Source organism: Monocercomonoides exilis (assembly GCF_001643675.1).
Source record: "Monocercomonoides exilis strain PA203 chromosome Unknown scaffold2-2631571, whole genome shotgun sequence".
Taxonomy (NCBI): Eukaryota; Preaxostyla; order Oxymonadida; family Polymastigidae; genus Monocercomonoides; species Monocercomonoides exilis.
Window position 1 is genome coordinate 2,222,630 of NW_027150547.1, and position 21,992 is coordinate 2,244,621.

The following is a 21,992-nucleotide window of genomic DNA, read 5'->3' on the forward strand; positions in this document are numbered from 1 at the left end:
ACAACTGATGGAAAGGATGGTTGAGAATCAGATGATGAAACATTCGAAAAAGGAAGGAATAATGAATTTTTATTGGAGGGAAACAGATACCAACTGAATAAAATATAGACATTGGCTTAAAAATAGGTTCTGAAGGTTTGATATTGTTATTTTTTTGAAGTGATTATTATTTTGTTTTAAGAATGCAGAAAGGATGAGGGATTAGATTGCTTTGAAGAAGAAGAAAAGTGGGGAAGGAAAAATAGGACAGAAAGATGAAATTCAAGATATTTCGAAGATGCCTGGAATCGAGCTTTGACAAAGAATTATTTTTGAGGAAAGATGATTTTTTTGTGAAAGAAGGAGAAGTGAAAAATTGAAAGAAATGGAATGAAAAAGGAATTGCTCAATCTTTCCTATTTTTTGTTGGAAAGAAAGAAAGAATCAAATTGAAATTGTTATGAATTCAAAGGATATTATACACCAGAAGAAGACAAAATCCTGAAGAAGAGAATTTCAATGAATTTCTCCGTTGAATTAATCGGATCCCATTTTCACAACTTACGACTTCCAATCATCTTATGCAATTTATTAATCATCATCTTCTTCAAATGCTTCAATATCATATCGGTGACTTCTACTGCATATTATTTGCTTCCTTCAATTGAAATTCAACAAATTATCTGTCTGCATCTGAGATAATTAGAGAAATGAAGGACTTCCAAAAAGGAGAAGAAAATGAATGAATGAAGAACAAAAGTTAGACCAGTTAATAAAGCGAAAGAGAAAGAGGCTGATGATAAAAGCAATAAGCGCAAATAGATTCCACCTTTGAAAGAGCCTATTGCATGTAAATTAGAGCACTTGAAATGAAATTAGCATTAACCTTAATTCAAAGGGTACCTTTCATCGCTACATTGCAGTTGTTTCCCAATCAACAAAAATAGAAAAAAAGTACATTTCAGCATGCCCGTCACTTGTCCACATACATCATCACTTGCTGTATTTTGGTATTAAATTTTATCTTTATAAAAATTTCATTTCGAAATTAAAAATTAAAAAGAAAAGAAAAGAAAAGAAATAAATAGAATAATTTTAAAATGACGTGAAGAATTATTCCGAACCTGACTTTGGACCTTGACTAACTGCAACACATTTTTCAAAATCAACGGAGTCAAAAAAATAAAGCTATCATAAAAAAATGAATTTTTATTTGTAACAGATTCTGAACAACAAAGAAAAATTGTAAATTTCTTGTGCTCGAGGTATGCCTTCTTTTTTAAAAAATAAAACAAATCATCAACAATTAAATACTTTCTATTTTAGATAACATTTTCAATGCCTTATAAAAATTTGGCTAGAGCAAATCTTCGTTGAAAAAGGTGCATTAGAGCACCTCAATTACAGTAGCATCCTTATTTTGTTGTATTGCTCCTTCAAAATGCTTCTCTTTTTCGTTCGAAAGAGATGTGGTTGATCTTTTTCTTTTAATTTCATCTTTATGAGATTCTGAATGCAAATGATTTTCATCAGTATCTTGAATTGATTCGCTTTTATTCCTTTTTGACTTTATATTTTTTATTGATGAGGTTTTTAATTCCGATGGACTGTTAGCCAAATTCGACAATTCTTCATCCTGTTTTAATATTGTTTTCCTTCTCCTTCCTTTACTCTGCTCAATGATTTTCTTCATTTGCTGACTTTCATCTTTCAATGCTTTCATTCTGGATACTCTCAATTTTTCGATTTGCTTTTCATCCACATGGAAAAGGAAAGACGGAAGAATTATTCCATTGTCATTTTGAGGGTCCAAAACCTTTGCAGCTACAATTTTCCCTTTCATTTCCTCCCTCTTAGCTTGAAGCATTGCAATTGCTAGAGTAGACACAAAGCGAAGATGCCTGTGAGATGTTGCGCGAGATGTTGAAGGAGTTGCAAGAATAGATGGAGAATTTGTAAATGCAGGCATTTGATCAAGCGACGGAGGAATAGCATCCGAACTTATAAGGCACAGTTCAGCGATATCTGTTAACTTTTGAAGAGCAGATGGGTTTGTGCTAACAACTGTATCTATGAAAAGACGTAGTGTTCTTGATATATAATTTTTGGCTGAATCGAGCGGAGTTTCGGCTTTTTGCTCTTCAGCATCCTTAGCATTCATATCATTATCAGAAGTGACTGATGAGAATGAAGACAAAGAAGATGAAGCAGATATCATCACAGGAAGATATAGCGGATGATGAGAAAGCACATGAATTAAATATGAGAAGGAATATTCTGGGAGGCGCAAAAAAGTATAAGATGGTGCAGGTACAGATGCTAATTGAGATAATTTATCCAAAGTCGAACTCAGATTGTACAGCGCATGCTTTCTACTCACAATTAAATGAAAATCGCGCTTTGCTTGTGTTGCAATGCTTGGATTGCTTTCATCTTCACATTGCAAAACAACAATTGGTAGAAAGTAATGAAGCATCAAATTCTCTTCGATTAATCGACGGCTCACGAATTGTAATAATCGACTTCGAACAAATTGGGATGGATTTGTCGATACTGCTAAAACTAGCGATTCCCATTGCGTGGCAGACAGATAATCGTGAAACGGTATTGCACATACAGGAGAATTACGAAGCAACCTAAAAATAATTATTGCAGCAGTTTGGGCGATTCGCATTCTGGTGATGGTGCAAATATGAGGAGCAGATTCTTCACTGGCTGAGCTTGCCATTGTAAATGTATTTGATTGTCGAGCTCTGAACAGAACTTTTGCTGCGCTTCGAAGATCTGGTGTAATAATGTGGGCGGGGAATTCTGGATGCTGCAGAACAAGCTGCAATAAATTACTAAACAAAGCACGAGCAAAAAATAGCACTTTTCCTTCCTGAATTTCTTTAACTTTTGGCGATGTTATCTGGATTTCTTCCATCCCCGAGCCAGCAACTTTTGGAGTAATTAATGCAGAAAGCTGCTTTGCGGAAGAAGATGAAGGAGAAGCTTTTGATTGAACGTTCTGCGAAATTTCTGCTGCTATCTGCGAAGTTCGGTAAGATGGAGTCGTACGAGTAGGCTTTGATGGAGAGGATGATCGTGCACTTCTCAACATTGCCTGCCTCGTTTGTATGCAATCCTGAGTCGAAGTAAATGGTGCAGCAATAACTTTTAATGCTAAAGATATCAATAAGCATTGGATAGAAGGAGAATCCCATTCAGAAGCAATGACAAGAGAAGAAGCAACATCAAAAATCTTTGATTTTTCAACTGAGTCCAATTTGTGCATTTCCGTAATCGTTAAAATCGGACTTAACTCGTTTTCTGAATCAAACTTTGTTCCATCCAAATTTTCTTTGTCAAAACTTTTCTTTTCTTCACCTTCAACATCCATATGATCGCTATCTTCAGCATTTAGTGGCTTAAATGGCGTGGTTTGTGTTGTTTGCATTGGCTCCTCGTCAAATAAATCCATTTTCTTGGTGGATCTTCTATTTTGCTTTGAAGCTTTTGCTTCCAAAGATTGCTTTGTAGTTTCAGCAGATGCGTTTTTAGCATCAGATGATTGTTTCAATGCAATGATAAGCTGAGGATCGATTTCAGATTCCCAATCTGTTTGAACAAAGACTTTCTCAATGACAACATGGGCTATTTTTTCGATGTTATTGATAGATACCCGCTCTGGAGCCTGCATTGCAGCTTGTCTCAAGAAAGTGAGGCTAAAAATCAAGGGATAAAGATGATCACGATGAAATGATACAGCGTTGAAGGCATTGAACGAACTGTGTGACAGCGTTGATCTACGCGATGATAAAGTTGGCACAAATTGGTGCAATTGGCCACTACTATCATCTTCATCATTTTCTTTATTTTCGTCGTTGCCTTCTGCATAATCACCACAAAAGAAGCAGCTGTGATCTTGAACATTCTTTATCAACGAATCAATTATTGCTTGAAATAGTTCTTCTCCAAGTGGTTCAGGTAAGATGTTCAACAACGCATTAAATCCGTTCTTTGCTAACTGTTTTATGTACCTCAGTTTCTCCATCATTTCTTTATCTTGCTCAGAAGAATAAGAAAACGAATATTTGCCGCTATCTGATCTCATTGAAGAAAATCGAAATACCGACTTATCTTGCTTATCATCATCTTCTTCCATTTCGTTGGATCCGTTCATGTCATCTGAGTCAGGCAGTGCAAACGCCTCGACAAAGACATTGTGAAGAATCAATGGAACAAGAATAGCACAAAGTGGTTTCCCCAAAGTTTCAACGCCCAGATGAAGAATACACTGAAGTGCTTTTGCTTTAATATTCAAATCAAGAATATTGATTGGCCTAATCTCATCATCGTTTAATGAAGATTTTGTAGAATCATCCAATTCTTTTTCGCTTTCGTCGTCATCATCATCCAAACTTTGGTTTGTGCTTGAATCAACACCAAGAAATAAGGCAAAGCACAAAAGCGATTGAAAATGACGTGCCACATCAAATGGCTCATTGTCCGTTAATGCAGTGAATGAAACAACTTTTCCACTATTACGTTGCACAAGTTGAGGTGGATTTAAAGAAGCAACTGAGCTATTTGAAGCACACAAAGATTGGCGAAGCTGAATAAGAGGTAATGACCATCCATCAGATGGATGTTGAGCAACATAATCATAAAACTGCTTGCCAAATGGAGAAGAGAAACTTTCAGGTGCAGCCATTTCCAGTGGAATCAAAAGTGGATATTTTTCACTTACGTATGAAACTTGACTAAGATGATATTCGTGATGTTGTTGGTCAGCTTGCATTAGATGTGTGCGTTGAGGAGAAGACGGTAATTTCTTCGTTTCTTTTGATGGCTTCTTTCCAACCGCTTTGTTACTTTGACTTGCAGATTTTCTTCCTTTTTGTTTTTTGGATTTTGAATCCTCATCTTCAATGGCAATCACGCTTGTCTTTTCTGGGACTGAACTAATGTCAAAATCAACAATCGATTTACTTCCTTCTGTAGTGGTGGTAGTAGTTGTTGTTACGCTGTTCAAAACTGAAAGAGAAGCCAAGAAACTCGCATCAGACAGTTGATTGAGGCATTGCTTTGATTCAGTGAAAATATCGCAATGCTCCAATTGATCATCTGTCTTCACATTTTCCCCTTCATCGATCATTTCATCTTCTATTACCATAATATCTTTATTTGCGCTCACTGTTTTCGATGATTTAGATCGTTTTGTTTTCCTCTTCTTTGCAGGTATATCATCGGCATCAACAAGCTCTTTGTCTTCATCTATTTCCTTAATTTCAGTTTTATCTTCAGTTTTGTTTGAAGCATTATCTACTGGCAAAACATTCAACGAAAACAATGTCGGAAATGATTCGCAAAGCAACTAAAAAATGAACATTGGCATCGCGAAAGATTATAAATGAAATGAAAAAGACAATGAAGGAAAACGAAAGATAATGAATTATCAAACCTCAATCAAATTCAATCCGTTCAACATTAATTTTTTTGCCCGTCTAGATTTCTCCTCATTGCCGCCTATAACAAACTGTGGGATGTCTAAATGATAGTAATTCGTTGTTCCATCATTCACCTTTTCAAAGTTTGAAGTTTCTTCATCTTCATCTCCTTTCTTATTTCGGCGTTTGTTCTTCGACTTCACTTTTTCATCAGAAAAATTGTCTTCAATTTCTCCTTCGTTTTGCTTCGAAAAGTCGGGCATCATGATGCATGAGCTTATAAACTCGCACAATCCTATTGAATTCTCCAAAATATCAATTAGCACTCTGAATTGCTTCTTATCTTTCTTCATTCTCTTCGTTTCTTGTTGGACATCGCTTTCATTTTTATATCGAAGAAACGGAATTAAATGAGACTTGACTTTTCTGTCATTTAACTGCTTCCATTGGCCAAATCCAGCTGTTATCATCAGTAAAGCATTTGCTGAATCCGAATTACAAAGCAAAAACATGCTGTTTCTAACGATATTGACAACTGACCACTCAGACACTATCGCTTCTCTTGTTTCAGAAGCACTGGATGAAGAAGAAGAAGCAATAGGCGCAGAAATATGAGAAGATCGGAGCAGTTCAACGAGACGAAGAATTAGCTTTGACTAATATCGCGATTTTTGAAAGCATTAACAGCATAATGATAAAAATATTGCATATAAAATTGAATATTCATCAGATATATCATAGAGAACAACATAATTTACTTATCAAAATCAAACCATTCTATTCCTGAGCTCAAAATGAGAGCAAGATGGGTGCAAGCTCATGTTGATCAGCAATTGCCATTCGCGGCAAATGTCGTATGTCAAAAGGGAATTCAGAACTGCGATGGTCAAGCGATTTACGGGATCATCGCTAAACCATGCCAGCAAATCTGCCAGATGTGCATCGCTCAAACGCCTAATGCCAGTTTTAGCAGAATCTGCCTGTTTTGATTTTGCACGATTATTTGATGCAGCCTCTTGCGAAGCTTCTTCAGTGTTAGCTTGTGACATTTCTTCCATTTTGGAGCGAAGATACTTTTCAAAGCAGTTGATGATGCGAGAGCGCATTTTCAGAAATCTGCCAAAAATATCTTGTTCTTTGGAAGTATTCAGAAGCGAGAAAAATCGAAGAAGGTTCATCGCTCGCTTGTTAGAAGGTAAATACTGGCTTATTATCACATCCTCCAACATCATAATCACCATGCTCCTGTAAAATACAAAAAAACATTTTTGATAAATTGCATAAAAAATCGCAAATAAAAGGAATCTGTATATAAATATAATTTTTATCTGACCTTGAAGTTGGCAAGAATGCGTGTGACAGCAGCTTCGAAGGTGTTGAATAGAACACCTTTCGGGCTTCTAAAAGAGATGCGAAGTCAGCCGGTGAAGAAGCTATAACTGAATAGAATTCTTGAAGCAGAGGTGAAAGAGCTTCTTGGTTTGATGTTGATTGCAGTGCCTCTGTTTTTGTATTTTCCTCAGCTGGAGATGGATAGAACAAATCAAGTTTACCAGCATTCCACCATCGAAGAAACACGAACGTCACCCAGAAAAATGTTTCTTCTCTATTTCTGTCTTTTTTATCCATCAGACGAGACAAGCACATCGCATACGAACTTGGTTGAATGCATGTTGGCGATTGCAAACAGAGCGAAAGCATAGATTGAATTGCGGTCAGCCGAACATCTGGAATCTGATCTTCAACACGTGCACATAGAGGTTCTGAAAAGAATGATAAATAAAGTTCATTTTACAAATAATATAAAAATGAATAATGCATTTATCATTCAAGCAGTATTCATTTTAAGTTAATGAATGATCAGAAATTATAAATTCAAAAAAATAGAAAGTTTACGAAATAACCTTCAAAACGTTTCAACCAAGACTGATCTCGGAAGCATAATGTTGTAATTGTTGAAATAAGCGTTGTTCGTATCGTCTCTGAAACATCATTCAATCTTCCTATCCAAAACATGAAAAGTGGATATTGTGCAATGTTTGTTGCATTAACAGGACAGCCCGGATAAAGAATCATTGCCGATACCAAATTGACAAAAGCAATTCTGTTCGTTTCAATTTCACTCTTAAAAGAAAAAGATTAATACAACAATTTGAAAAATCGTTTCAGAAAAGAAATATAAACCTTCATTGCTTGTTCTATCATTGGATAAACAAAAAACAAAGATTCTGGAGAAATTGCATTCAGCTCTACTAAAATAGAAACAAAATCATCCTTTATTGTAAACGGTACAGGAATTTTCTTTTTCCCTTTTGATTCTTTATATTTTCGAATACTTTCTTCATAAGCCTCAAGCGGATCGAACAACATTTTTTCGAAAAAGTGAGACAATGGGCGTTGAAAATATTTTCCGCATCGACGAAATATTTCACGAACCAATGCTAATGTTTCAGGATATTCATCTTTTTTCGAAAAATAAATTAAAAACTGTTCAAGTGTTGGACGAGTAATTTCATCTCCTGACGTAATCATATCTTGAAGAATAGATGAAAGAAGAGGAATACATGTTGCGTCATTTTGAGAACTTTCAAAGTATATTTGTAACAAAATATTAATAAGTGCGAAATCACAAACTTCGGAATTTGAAGCAATTTCCCAAATACTCCAGTGAGGAATTCAGCATCATTAAAATCAAGAACAAGTATAAAAGCCTTCATTTGCTCTAATTTCTCAAGGATTTCAAAAATTTGTGTATAATATGGAAACTTGATATCCTTGAGATAACTAAATGTTTGTAGAATCTTCCGAAAAACAACCTTTTGAAATAATTTAGTGTTTTCGCAAAAAAGAATTACATTCTTAAAAAGAACAATTATAATAAAATTTCAAACTTTTTGTTGGCTTTGCGAAAGTGGAATTTCAGCAACATAAATTCGAAATATTTCTACGATGCACGATAAGGACATAACAAGAATATCATTTCCCGTGTTTGAAAGAGAAGCTATAAGATTTTCTAACAACGAGTTCACATTATTCACTGTACTTTTATATTTTAATTTTTTGAGAGTTTCATATAAATCCTTTCATAAAATAGCTCTCATTAAAAGTCATGATAAATTAAGGCACTTATCATACATTAAGATATTTTATAAGTTTTCCTTGTGTAGTTGGAAATTTAGAACTTAAAGGATCTGACATATCTCGAAAAACAAATTATGGTGCTCTCATTTTTTCGAATATCAAAACAATTAAAAAAAAACCGATGAATATGAAATATAGAGCATTGAATTTATATGTTTGTATGATACGTTTCTCCAAATAAAAAACAAATATCAAAGTTTATGCTGACATTTTATTTTTACGTTTTTTTACACTTTCTTATTCCTCGAAATAACACAAAAAATGCACAAACATAATTTGAATTGTTCGCTAGATAATTATCTTTTATATATTTTTTGTGAAAAAGAATGAAATAAAAGAATGAAAAAAGAAATTTCATCAAAAACAAAAAGCAAAAAGACCTTCAAAAAAAACAATTTTTCAGTTACGTTAAAAGCTAAATATTCGATTGATTAAAAAATAAAACATAAAGTTATGAATAATTAAAATCAACGATTTGCAATCTTCATAAATTTAAAACATATAAAAAAGCAGAAATATCAAAACAATAATGAAAATATTCAGTGGATATGTTTCCGCTTATAATATCTTTAATTTCAAAGAGCAAATTTTTCATTTTCATTCACAACGCTCCTCCTGATCTTGAATTAAAGTCATGACTTGACAACTAAAAACGATCATGTACCAAATTAAAAAATTGAATTCATATCAGTAAATTTTCAGTCACAATTTTTTAATTATTAGTTTTTATATATGTGTATATTTACAATATCGTTTCTGGTATTTAATTTCGCAAGTTGTGAACTGAAAATTACTGGTTATGAGATCAAAAGATGCACTGAAAATTATCAATCACTGAACAATTCGTGCTATAATAGGGTTGTGCTTGATTTTTACGTTGACAATAATGATACAGAACAAAGTTTAACTGCGACACTTCCATCAAGTTTTCTATTTTACATTTTAAAATTTGAAAAAATAATTATTTTAACAACTTTAACCCGTAAAATAGAAATTCAAATATTTTCTGAAACAGGACATTCATGGATAACAAAAGAGAATATTAATGTGACAATTAACATTCCTTCGGTTGAATATGGTTCGCTTTTTATAAAAAAAAATATTTAATTAATTTCTTCTAGAATTTGCATTTATGAACAAGGAAATTATGAAAGAAGGATTTGAAATTGTAGAGGACAGGACTGTACAACGAGCTAACACAGTAGATTGCCCGATCCAGAATAAATCTCGTTCATTCAAATTATCTGGAAAAGAAATGATTATGTACGAAATATCACAACCTCTTTTAAAAGTTTGTCTCTTTCCCGTTTATCACTTTTCTATTTTTAAATACTAATAAATATAATAGGGAAATTTTAATATTACAATTTCTGTTTGTGAACGAAATATAACACTTTCTACTTCTTTCTTGAAGCCTGTCACAAGTAAAACAGAATTAAATGTTTGCGCACTTGCATAATTTTGAAATTACTATTTAATTCATTGCATTTCAAATTATGTCCTTTTTTTTTTATGTACGAATTATTAAAGTTTTCAAGCAATGAAGTTCTTCTGAAAATGGACAGCAACTTAATTGACTCCCAGGATCACAAAGGAAGTGAAGAGTGGACAGGATCACTCAATAATTACATTGTGGGTTATATACGTTCAAACATTTCATATGAACCATTGACATTTGAAGAGTTGTTGGAGGGAAGAATCTTCCAGAGCAAAGCCGTGTGGAAGAATACAGAACTTAAGCGAATTACAGGACGGTTGCAAAACTGTGAGGAAGCTGAAGGAAAGATTGGAATGGAAGAGAAATGCTATTTGATGAGGATCAATTGCGACCTTCCAGAAGATGCAATAACAAGTACACATGCCGATTACCCAAAAGAATCGTTTGCTGCTGAAAACATTACGCTTAAAGAGTATTTTAGTCGCAATAACATAACTTTGGATGGTATGTTCATTGTTAATCTCAAGTGTATTTAAAAAATATGTCTTTTTCTTTTTTATTAGTTTCACAAGATTTCAACATCACATCACTTCTTGGTAAAGCCAATCATGCACCAAATTTTTCTTTTCAACTTTGCATTCCTTTAGACGCGCTGTCTCTTGAAGATCAGAACGCAGAACCCGTTATTGAGTCTATTGGTGCAATGATAGGAATGCAAACAGAAGCATTGGACGGAAGAGCGGATATTCGAGGACCAAAGCTGGTTGGGTTTGTGGATGTGCTGAACAAAGGAAAGCCTCACGGCGTGACTGTTATGGCGGATAAGTGCAGGCTGGACGAGCGGAGTCCCTTCGACCCAGAAAGAGATGCAGTTGGAACGTGCCATTCGCTTAGTGTTGAAGGAGGCCCAATCACAACTTATGAATTAGGCGAAGGAGAACTACATAGATTCTATTTCAAGGTCGTTGAGAGTCTCGGAAGCAAAGACAATGAAGGAAAGAGTTATATGGAGGGAGATATAAAAGGAGGAAAGGACAAATGCGATGAGAATGTTGCAGAAGCAGCCGAAAGAGTTCACTGCACCGTTCGAGTTCTGCAAAATGGATTTGAAGAAGATTCGAGAGAAATGTGGTTTGCGGACTACTTAGAGTTTCAGAAAGAAGTTGAAAGAAACAGCACCAAAAGCAACGCACAACGCAGAATTGGTAGTGTTAGTTCGACAAATAAAATTGTTAACACTGAAAGCGACTCTAACGGTGAAAGCAGTTATGGTCAAATGCCCACAAAAGAACTTCTGAAGTATTTGTCAAAGTCAAAGAAGGTTGATACTATTTTAGAAGATGATGCTCCTGCAAGTGTCAAAAACGCAGGATTCGTCTGGTTAAGTTGGCTTAGCAGATCAACATTTACTCATCCCATTCAATCTGCTATGCCATTATTCTCCAAAATTAAAAGATCGTTTTCACGAGCCACTTCTCTCTCTTCCTCGCAATCAAAGCCATTTTCAGAGCAGAGTTTGCCACAGCATACATCATTCCTTCAATTGCAGCATCACTCTCCAAACAGCGATGGAAAGATTGATCTGAACGAAACTGAGTGTCTCACAGGCGGATATTATTGGAATGCATCAGAATTATTCTGTTCCATTTGCCGCAAAGATGAAGTTTGGGATAGCGGAACAGAAACATGCAACGGAGTCAACTGCAATGAAAAATACCATTCTACATTTCTTATATTCAATGTTGTAACTGGGATGTGTGAGGAGCAGACTGTTTGCATGGAAGGCGAAGAATACAACGAGCTCACAAACCTTTGCGAAGTTGTACCGAACAACCCAACACCAATAGTTCCAGATTGTTCAGGGCACGGCAAGATTGTGGAAGGAGTTACGTGTGAATGCGACGATGGATGGATCACAACAACAGAGGGACTGGCACAATATCTGATGTGCAACACGGAAAAAGCAACTCCAATTGATGATAGCGATGGGAAGACGTTCAGATGGGACAGCATCAACTGGACCTTGATAATATTCATTGTCGTGTGTGTAGTTGTGGGATTGCTAGCTTTGTGGTGCCTGTTTAGAGTGGGAAGAGCTTGCGGATGCTGCACATGCTGCTCGAATAACAAACAAAAGACAGTTAAAGTTAACGAAAAGGAAAAGAAGAGAAAGAGTAGTAAAGTGAAGAGAAAGATAGAAGACACAAAAGCTAGCGTGAAAAAGATTAAAAGAGTTGAAGATGTTGCAATAACACAGAAACAGAAGAAAAAGTTGAAATTAATGGAAATTGAAATGAAAGAAGCTAAAGAAAGTAATGAAAAACAAAAATTACAAGACAAACAAGAAAAATATGCAATTTCTAAAAAATCTCAAAGAGGAGGAAATAAAGGAAAAATCAGTGTTAGAACCAAGCCATTGAATCAGGGAACTTATGAAGAAGAGTCTGACTCCTTCGATGACAGCAGCAGTGATTTAACTGGAACTGGCAGTGACTCTGAAAGTGATTTGAACGATGAGCCGTATGTCGAACCAAACAGTAACAGCGAGACAGACAGGTCGAGACAAATGAGAACACCAAAGCGGAACGCCTCACAGGACAGTCAGAGGAAGCTGCTGCAGAGAACAAACACCAATAAAGGTAAGAAAGGGAAGAAGGCAAAGAAAGCCAAAAAGGGTAAGAAAAGAGTTTCAATGAATTCAACGTTTTCTATCAATGATGATCTGTCAAGTGATATTGATGAGTTCAGTGATGACACGGAAAATGGTGATGACGAAATGGGGTTTGCGAATCTTACAGAAGAACTGAACTCACTTGGAATTTCTGATTTAAATGCGTCTGAGATTGCTTCGGTCTGTGAAATGCTTGAAAGCGGATTGAAGCAAAAATCAAAAAATGAAAGAGAAAGCAATACGTTAAAGAAGAAGTCAAAGAGAATCAGAAAAGAATAATGATAAAAAAGAATCTTCAATTCAAGCAACAGTTAAACATATTTACAAATAAATAAATGTTTTTGAAAAAATTAACACATAATATTTGATATTCATTTCAACTCTCGCACCTCAGCAATCACTTTATCATTTTTTTGTTGTGTAAGCATTAACTTAGATATTTATTTGGTTAAGTGTTTACGATAGATTTTTAGTGAAATTTATTTCTTCATTTTATTTTTTCAATCATATTTTCCCAAACACAAACACAGATACCTTCATTCACAAAAAATTGTTGCATTTTTGACTCTACCGTTAATAAAAAGGCGAATATATATGAATCAGTAAATAAAAAAATATTGAATTATTAATATTTCGATATTAATTGTTTTTTTTTCTTAGAGATATCATCTTTAGCAACTTGTGAGAATCTGTTATTTGCTTTACCTTTTCTGGCATTTTATGAATTTTTGGTTTAAAAGTTATTTCGCTATTACATTTTCTTCTTCTTTCAGCTTCTTCTTTTTCAACTTTCAGTATCGCTGCTTCTTTTTCTTTCTTTAGCCTTTCTATCAATGTATCTGGTGATTTTCTGAGATCCAATTTCGAACTAACATCCAGATCTTTGGATATTTTCTGCGGAGTGAATGGAGCTTCACATCGTATCTTCATCTCTTGTTCAATCTTTAGCCTAACTTCATCTTCACGCCTCTTTTTCATTTCATCATCAACCAATCCTTTCACTCCTTTACTCCTCCTCTGTTTGGACTTTTTATTTATCAATGGAGTGAAAGTGCAATCATTGATCTTCTTTGCATCTTCGTGTGCACGTGCAAGTATCGCTTTCGTTTCCTTTTCTTGAAGTGTATTTTGCGTCCGTTTCAGAAATTCAGTAAAATAGAGCTGATGCTGTTCCACAATTGGTATTGATCGGCTAGGTGTTGAAGGAACACGAAAAGAACTCAGAGTCTTTAATCCATCTTTTGAGGATAAAGTGGAAGAAAAGTACTCTTCCGAAATTTGATCTTTTTCAGGTGTATCAACTGGAGTGCTTGCTTCTTTTTCAATAATTACGCCTTTTTCTTCTCCAAGGCTTTTCATATTTTTTCCTATGATATCGTTTTCTGTTGATATTTCATTTTCATTCTCGTCTTCTTTCTCAAGTTTTATTTCTCTTTCAAGCATTTTTTGCGCAAGTTTCATACTCGTTGCGCACAACTTTGGTCTTCTTGTTTGCTGGGAAGATTCTTGTTCAGCAAGAATTGCTTCTAATTTTCGTTGTGTTATTGCTGATTGCTGCCGTTCAAGAAATGAATCAAATGACGAATTTAAATCAGTAGAGGGAGATGTTGAAAATCTTGCAGAATTAGACAGCCTTTGAGTTGAATGTAATCTTCTCAGAGCCTTTGGCGTTTCCCGTGAATAAGAAGAAAAAGAACAAGGAGAATTTGGAAGAGATGGAGTAGTTTCACCACATTCGCCAAAAGGAGAACATGAAAGCTGTCGAAAAGAAGATGCACGAGGAGTTACAATCAAGAAAGGAGATGAAAATAACTTTTCTTGTGTTTGGCAAAATTGTCGATTTTCAATCTGATCTTCATTCCTTGTCTTAGGTCTTTTTGCAGTTTTATAAATATCATTTTCTTTCTCTTTTTCTCTCCATTCTTTCAATCGTTCCGCAAGTGCACTTTCGCTGTTCATTGTTTTGCTAACAGATATTGGGGATTGTGTACACGAAAGGCGGTCAAATGGATCTTGCTTCAGATAATTGCATACAGATGGAATCGATGGTTCTTTGCGTGCTTCAATGGATGGTTTAAAAGTACATGGAGTCAATTCGCTTTCTGGTTTTGGGCGATGAAAATGATGATTTGTTGAATCAGGAACGTATGCAGTTCTTGTAAAAGTAAATGTGCAGTCAGGTGGTAGATCTCTTCCTTCGCTTCTCATTTTAGCGTCTTCCTCTAATTTTATTTTATGCATTTGTAAGAGTCGGTCTTCAACGGGAATTCTTTTTTGTTCTTTTTGTTTTTTTGGTGTTGATAGACTGATTGGTTTCTGGCTTTGTATTGTTGAAATATTTGTCGTTGTTGGTAAAGCTCCATGCTCGTTGTTTGTTTGATTGTCATCGTGATGTTCTTTTTGTTTTTCATTAATTTTTTGTGTTGTTAAATCTGCTTGATTTTGTGCTTTGTGGCAAATACTTTCAATATGTTCTTTTTCATTGTTTTCCTTTTCCCTTTTTATTTTCAATTCTTTCAACTCTTGTTCTCTTTCTTTTTCTTTTTCTCGCATGCGCTGATAGAATGCATTAAATTGTCTTTTCGTCATTTTTTTCTCTTTTTTTTCATTGTCAACAGTCTCTTCAATATTTTGTTGTATTTCATTTGAATCGTGTAAATTCGATCCAAAATCCTTTGAATTTGTTAACGTTTGTCTCCAATCTTTTCTTTGATCTGTAAGGAATGTAAAAGGCTTTGGTGAGGTTGACCGTCTCATTCTTGGCGATTTTTTCTTCGAATATGTTTGAATAATCATTTCAGAAGAGCGAGTAATTTTTTCATTTTGATAAAGGTTTGTTCGATGTGAATAGACAATATCAGATGATAACTGCTTCGAATGATCCTGCTTGTGGAAAGAAACACTGGATGATAGCGCGTCGTGCTTAGTTTTTGAATTGCACTCGGCTTCATTGAAGAAGCTTTCTGATTTATTTTGACTAATAATTCCAAAATTTGACTCTTCTTTCAATTTTTTGAGGCGTATAGACAATGAAGTTAGTCTCTCTCGAAGATTTTCAGGTATGGAGTTTGGAAATGCATTTGATATATGATTAAATTTATCATCAGAAAAGGAATCTAACTGATTCTCATGTCCACAAATGGTATTTTTCTCTTTGTCAAAAGATAATACGCATCTAAAGAAAAAATGTAAGATGTTTAAATTTAAAATACTTTGTTGATTGATTAACAAAACTGTTCTTCATCTCCTGAATAAAGTTTTCTGTCGCTATCTTTCTTTAACTTCCATTCATTAAATGCAATCGAGCTGGTTCCTGCTGTTTTAATAGCCCTGTCTCCTGCACTTGGCAATAAATTTGACATATCAAATTTGAAATTACCATTATCTTTTAATTTAGCCCATCATATAATAAATGCCAAAAATTGTTACAAAAAAAACTCGTTTTCCAGAGGGTTGGGAAGTTGTAAAAGACACTCTAGATGAATTTGAGAGAAAGATGAGAGAAGCTCTTGCAGATCCCCATGAAGGAAAACGGAAAGTTGAATCAGTTTGGCCAATAATGAAAATTAATCATCAACGCTCCAGATACATTTATGAAAAGTATTATCATACACACGAAATTACAAAGGAAGTTCGAAACATGCGTTTATTTTTGAATTATATGTATATACTTTTTATCTTTTGTATTTATCTCAGGTATATGATTTTTGCCTAAAGCAGGGATATGCTGATGCATCACTAATTGCGAAGTGGAAAAAGGTACATCATGCTTGCTTATTTGTTTTTCAATAATTTTTCTTTATTTATAGACTGGATATGAAAAGCTTTGTTGTTTGAAATGCATCCAAACTCGAGATTCGAATACCGGAGGCACGTGCATATGTCGTTTGTGTTGAATTTTATTTAAAATTGTTTTTGCAATATTTGTTTAACGTTTAGGTGTTCCAAAAAGCAAATTAGAGTCAGGGACAATTGTTCAATGCACAAATTGCGGATGTAGAGGATGTGCAAGCTGTGATGTTTAAAAAATCTCACTTCACATATTAATTTTTATAAAAGCAAGATTTTTAATATGTAATTTATTTTAAAAAAATCAAACGTAAATGATAGTTTTGTAAAGTTTTGTGAAATGCATTGAAAAAAGAATTTATAAGATGCGAATTTCAACATGGATAAAAATTTTGGGAAAAAAAAAATGATAAAAAATATCTGTTGCATAAAATGCTCTTAGCAATCACATTTCCTGTTGGAATTTTCGGAATCAGATTCTGTAATTCCAACAGAAGCAGATACTTCAGCTTCTGATCCACTTTCACTTTCGCCTTCGTTACTATCTTCATCTTCTGAGATTTGTTTCTGTTTGTTCAAAACCATCTGTGCAAAGCGAGATTGAGTTAGCAATGAAGATGCAAACGAAGAAGATGACATCATCAAAATTGCTGAAGGATTATCATGATATCAGATTTATGAATAATTCATAAAAATGAAGTATATCAAGGTTAAAATATAAATACATTTGAAAAAGATTATTCTATTTTGAAGTATAATTAAAATTCCAACCTTTTGCTAATTCGACGAACATTTCACTAACATTTGTTCCATCTAACGCACTGGTTTCTATCCAAGCGCATGACTCCTTCATTTCTGCAATTTTGCGTCCTTCTTCCTCCTTCACCAGCCTCAAATGTCCAAGATCTTTTTTATTCCCTACTATCACTCCAACACACGAAGGCGCACAGTGAACTCGAATCTCCTTCAGCCAAACATCGCTTAATGAAGTGAGAGTATTCGGATTTGTAACATCATAAACAGCAACTGCTCCAACGGCTGCAATTTTAAAAATATAAAATTAATGAAATTTTCAAATTTTTCAACAAAAAAGAAAAAATTTACCTCCTCGATAATATGCTGAAGATAATGCTCTAAAGCGCTCTTGGCCAGCTGTATCCCATAATTGCAAAGTCACTGTTACATCTCCGATTCGCAGATGCTTTGTTCTAAATTCAACTCCAATTGTCGGCCTTGTAGACCAAAAAAACGTGTTATCAACAAATCTATTTAAAAGATTTGTTTTTCCAACATCAGAATCACCAACAACAACAACTGTTGTAAAAAATCGAAATTATTTCTTGAAAACTATCATCGAACAATAATAAAACCTTTATAAACAAAATCTGATGGCGAAGAACTTGAATTAGATGAAGGGGATAAAAGACGATCCGGACTTGGATTTGGCGAAATGTTTGATGGCATATCTAAAATTAAATAAAAATTAATAAGATCATAAAATAGAGATCATTGTTTTGTTGAAAAACATTTCTGTCTTGCTTTCAATTCTTGAAATTTAGACCATCCAATCTGACCTGCTTCAATATCCGCACCAAATCTTTCTTTAAAAGCAGTTTCCGTGAGAGCAAGAAGTATTTCACCGGTTGACCTTCGAAATTGCTGAGCATGATCGCCAAGTCCAATTGAACAAATCCACATTTTTACATCTAAAAAGCAAAAATGATAAAAACTTGAATCATAAAAACAAGTTGTTTAAACCAATTGGTGTCCATGCTTGAAGTGATTTAACTTTGTATTCAAATGTCATATTTGTGATGATATTCAATATTTAAAAAAAAGAGCATTCAAAAAATGAAACATTCGTAGTTTCTTCATTTATAAAAAAATTATAAAGGTTATTCACATTTTATAATCAAAACTTGTGTTACAGATTAAAACAATTTTGTTTTGTCCGTCAGTCATCGAAAATCCACGAAAGCGTTGGGTTTTTTATAACATGCATATAAATATAAATATTGATTTATATATTGCAGATTTTTTGAGTTATCGTTTTAGAAATCAATTTCTATTTATTAACACGTATCATTTAATTCTTTAAACTTGACTTTGTTTCATAAATAAAATTAAAATGTCTTCCCTACCCGATACTGACTCCATTGACAGTCGCTGACTAGACAGATGGTCCGATGACCAAATAATTCCAAATTTGACTTTTTGATAAGACACTTTTTGAAAAACGTACTCTTATTCTTCGGTTATTAAAATTAACATTAAATAATATTTGCATTAATGCAGATATCGCATAAAATGCCGGACATCGCACAAAATACCGGACAAGATCGATTTCACAATAACTGCAAAAGGAATAATTCTGTTTATTTTCCACAAAATATATCTCATCAATACAAACTCATTTGAAAAACAAGACTTCACTTCAGCTTCATTTGTGCTCAGAAAAAAATAATTTTTGAAATTTCTTTGAGATAGGATTTTGAGTTTCTCCGAGATTTATAAAATTATTTTTTTCTGAGCACAAATGAAGCTGAAGTGAAGTCTTGTTTTTCAAATGAGTTTGCATTGACAAGGTGTGTTTTGAGGAAAATTTTCAGAATTATTACTCTTGCAGTTATTGTGAAATGGATCTTGTCCGGTATTTTGTGCGATGTCCGGCATTTTGTGCGATATCTGTATTTATTATTTTTATAATTGATGTTCTGATATGGGTGATTATTTTTGAATTCATATTTTTTCCATTTAATAATATCGGTGCAAATATATTTCTTAAATATCAATGAAAAAGAATTGAAAAGTGAAAAGGCTTATTGAATGCATTTTTATCTTTGATTAAGAAAAACAATTTGTCTTAAAAAAACAATTATCATGCTTATTCTTATTTGAAACAAAAAAATTTTTTGAAAAACTTTCAATCATTGAAATATCAACACTACGAAAAAAGATATGATTTCAAAAATAATCACCAATATTTAATATAACAATCAGTGCATACCATTATTCAATGTTTATATATTTATTTTGTTAAACATTTGCAATTATAAGCCTTCTGAATCTTTAAAAAAAGCCTATTCTTAATCTTTGGCAATTTATAATTTGATTGTGGGATTGATCAAATTTTTTGAAATGAAATTTTTTATTCTTTCGAATGTTTTATTTCTCGGAAATTCGTTGACACGAAAGGTTAATATAACTATTGAAAGCATCACATCTATTTATTAATAGGAAATTGTTTTTGTTCATCGCAATCAATAAATTATATTCATATTTAAGTGTGATTTTACAAAATTGATTTTTTTGTAACAAGAAAAAACAATCTCGAAAAACTCGTCCACCCAAAAATAATTTTTAATTTTTACCTATTATCTCATCACGAAGTTAGTTTCTAATTACGCAAATTGCAAAAGAAGCACAGATGTACCTATGCCTTGGATCGCACATCTGGATCCCCAATACAAATTCACAAATGCAATTCTGAAACTTCTGTTTCATCGCGAGATTAAAGAGAAGAGTTGTTTGGGAATTATTCTCTTCATAGCGACAAACAATTATCTTTTTCACAACCTTCAAAGCATTCATCTTTGAAAGATTCTGACATAACAAAAGAACGCCCAACATTGATCGATGATCACAGTGAAAATTCAACAATAAAATAATCTACTGACGAAAATACAACTGACGAAAAGACAACAGAAGGAGCAAATGAGATGGATGAATCAGAGCTAATGAAACAAATTGGATCAACAAAAGAGCATTCACATTTTCTTCAAAAGCATCTTGTGAAAATAAGAAAACCAAATTCATCTTCTTCTGAAGAGAAACGTAAGAATAAACAATGTCGACAAGAACTTAATGAAATGTTGAATGAATAACCAGCAAAGGAAAAAAAGGAGTCGAGAAAAAAAGCAAAGAGAATGATTGAAATACTCAAAGACGATGAAAAAGAAGTGAAATCACCTTCTAGTGACGAAATAAAATATTTTCTTCACCCTCCCAGAGAAATTTCTCCTTCATTTGATTCCAAAGAAAGACACATAAGAGAAGAGTTCTTCAATAAATTCGATGGAAAAATGTGATCTTTGAAAGCAAAACACTATTTGCGATCATTATCGATACTTAATTATCGTTTTTATTGTTTCATATCAACTATTTCTGTAATTTTCAATAGAATGCAAAAAGATAATTTCTTTGTTTCATTTTTTTCAAAAGCTGTCATTAAACTGTCCACGTGTCATAAAATGGTTCTGGATTTCGAGTAGTTGTAATTATTCATTATCACTTATGGAATTGAAAGAATTACAAAGAGTTAGTCATTACAACTACTTTTGTTTCGGACCGTGTTTCGCACCAGGGATCGGGGAAGACACTGACTATACAATTCTTATAACAAAAAAACAAATCAAACTCTTTCTAATTCTTTTTGAATTAATGGGACAAAAAAGAGAAATACATAATTTCAATGTTTAATAATATTTACGAATAGTGTCATATTTTTATTGGTACCTATTTTTTTTATTGGTACCTAAAATTTTATGGGTTTTTAAGCTTTTGCAAATAAAGAAAAATAAACAGAAACCTTTAAAACATCATTATTTACTATTTCCGAGAATATTTTTTACTTTTACCATTTTACTAAAAAGATCTTGAAATTTTTATTTTACAAATGCGATCAAAGACATGCTCGCATTTCCACGAGCTTTTGAATTTGATAGTTTTTCTTGTTGATGTTGTTATTAAACTTTTCTATTTTATATTTTTGGTTATTTTAAAACAATGAGAACTCTTTTTTTTCTTTGGATTTCACACCTCACCATTTTTTGGTAAAACTGAAATATAAACAAAGCAAATATTATTTTCACCTTTTTCTTATAGTCAAATAATGCATTATTTTGTATAATATCATATAATTAAGCTATAATATATAAATATTTGTGTTTAACGAGTTTCACACGAAAAACAAAATATCAACTTTTTCATTTTGTGTGCCAAATGTTTTTTGTTAAATATTTTCTACACATCACATATTTGTAATAAAAGATAATACATTATTTGAACATTAGAAAAAGGTGAAAATAATATTTGCTTTGTTTATATTTCAGTTTTACCAAAAAATGGTGAGGTGTGAAATCCAAAGAAAAAAAAGAGTTCTCATTGTTTTAAAATAACCAAAAATATAAAATAGAAAAGTTTAATAACAACATCAACAAGAAAAACTATCAAATTCAAAAGCTCGTGGAAATGCGAGCATGTCTTTGATCGCATTTGTAAAATAAAAATTTCAAGATCTTTTTAGTAAAATGGTAAAAGTAAAAAATATTCTCGGAAATAGTAAATAATGATGTTTTAAAGGTTTCTGTTTATTTTTCTTTATTTGCAAAAGCTTAAAAACCCATAAAATTTTAGGTACCAAAAAAAAAATTGGTACCAATAAAATTATGACCCTAGTTGATTTTTTCATTGAAATTGTGCAAAGTATATTTGTCGCAATGTTATAATGAAAATTTCTAACATAAAAAAAAATTGGTACTAA

General features: G+C 33.0%; 5 protein-coding genes across 5 annotated transcripts; 2 read left to right on the forward strand and 3 right to left on the reverse strand.

The window, feature by feature from the left end:
* Positions 1 to 992: 992 nt before the first annotated feature.
* MONOS_12088 (uncharacterized protein) lies at positions 993 to 7,943 on the reverse strand (the record flags this gene model as incomplete). Its single annotated transcript, XM_067864676.1, has 8 exons — positions 993 to 1,003; positions 1,104 to 1,167; positions 1,796 to 5,338; positions 5,426 to 6,067; positions 6,185 to 6,656; positions 6,745 to 7,174; positions 7,316 to 7,535; positions 7,596 to 7,943. 8 exons carry the CDS (start codon positions 7,941 to 7,943, stop codon positions 993 to 995), a joined length of 5,730 nt encoding a protein of 1,909 aa, XP_067736000.1.
* Positions 7,944 to 9,284: 1,341 nt separating this feature from the next.
* Positions 9,285 to 13,211, forward strand: MONOS_12089 (uncharacterized protein; the record flags this gene model as incomplete). The annotated part of the gene is made up of 6 exons (XM_067864677.1): positions 9,285 to 9,477; positions 9,544 to 9,630; positions 9,674 to 9,843; positions 9,901 to 9,993; positions 10,083 to 10,494; positions 10,554 to 13,211. The coding sequence occupies 6 exons, from the start codon at positions 9,285 to 9,287 to the stop codon at positions 12,938 to 12,940; spliced, it is 3,342 nt and encodes a 1,113-aa protein (XP_067736001.1). The 3' UTR covers positions 12,941 to 13,211.
* Positions 13,212 to 13,300: 89 nt separating this feature from the next.
* MONOS_12090 (uncharacterized protein) lies at positions 13,301 to 16,036 on the reverse strand (the record flags this gene model as incomplete). The annotated part of the gene is made up of 2 exons (XM_067864679.1): positions 15,896 to 16,036; positions 13,301 to 15,836 (listed from the first exon to the last, which is right to left on the reverse strand). Exons 1-2 carry the CDS (start codon positions 16,021 to 16,023, stop codon positions 13,301 to 13,303), a joined length of 2,664 nt encoding a protein of 887 aa, XP_067736002.1. The 5' UTR covers positions 16,024 to 16,036.
* A 25-nt stretch (positions 16,037 to 16,061) lies between these two features.
* MONOS_12091 (bud site selection protein 31) lies at positions 16,062 to 16,766 on the forward strand. Its single transcript, XM_067864680.1, has 4 exons — positions 16,062 to 16,292; positions 16,358 to 16,420; positions 16,471 to 16,546; positions 16,601 to 16,766. Exons 1-4 carry the CDS (start codon positions 16,074 to 16,076, stop codon positions 16,684 to 16,686), a joined length of 444 nt encoding a protein of 147 aa, XP_067736003.1. The 5' UTR covers positions 16,062 to 16,073; the 3' UTR covers positions 16,687 to 16,766.
* MONOS_12092 (Rab11c) lies at positions 16,758 to 18,333 on the reverse strand. The gene is made up of 6 exons (XM_067864681.1): positions 18,209 to 18,333; positions 17,977 to 18,156; positions 17,821 to 17,916; positions 17,555 to 17,764; positions 17,222 to 17,488; positions 16,758 to 17,100 (listed from the first exon to the last, which is right to left on the reverse strand). The coding sequence occupies exons 1-6, from the start codon at positions 18,255 to 18,257 to the stop codon at positions 16,889 to 16,891; spliced, it is 1,014 nt and encodes a 337-aa protein (XP_067736004.1). The 5' UTR covers positions 18,258 to 18,333; the 3' UTR covers positions 16,758 to 16,888.
* Positions 18,334 to 21,992: the final 3,659 nt, after the last annotated feature.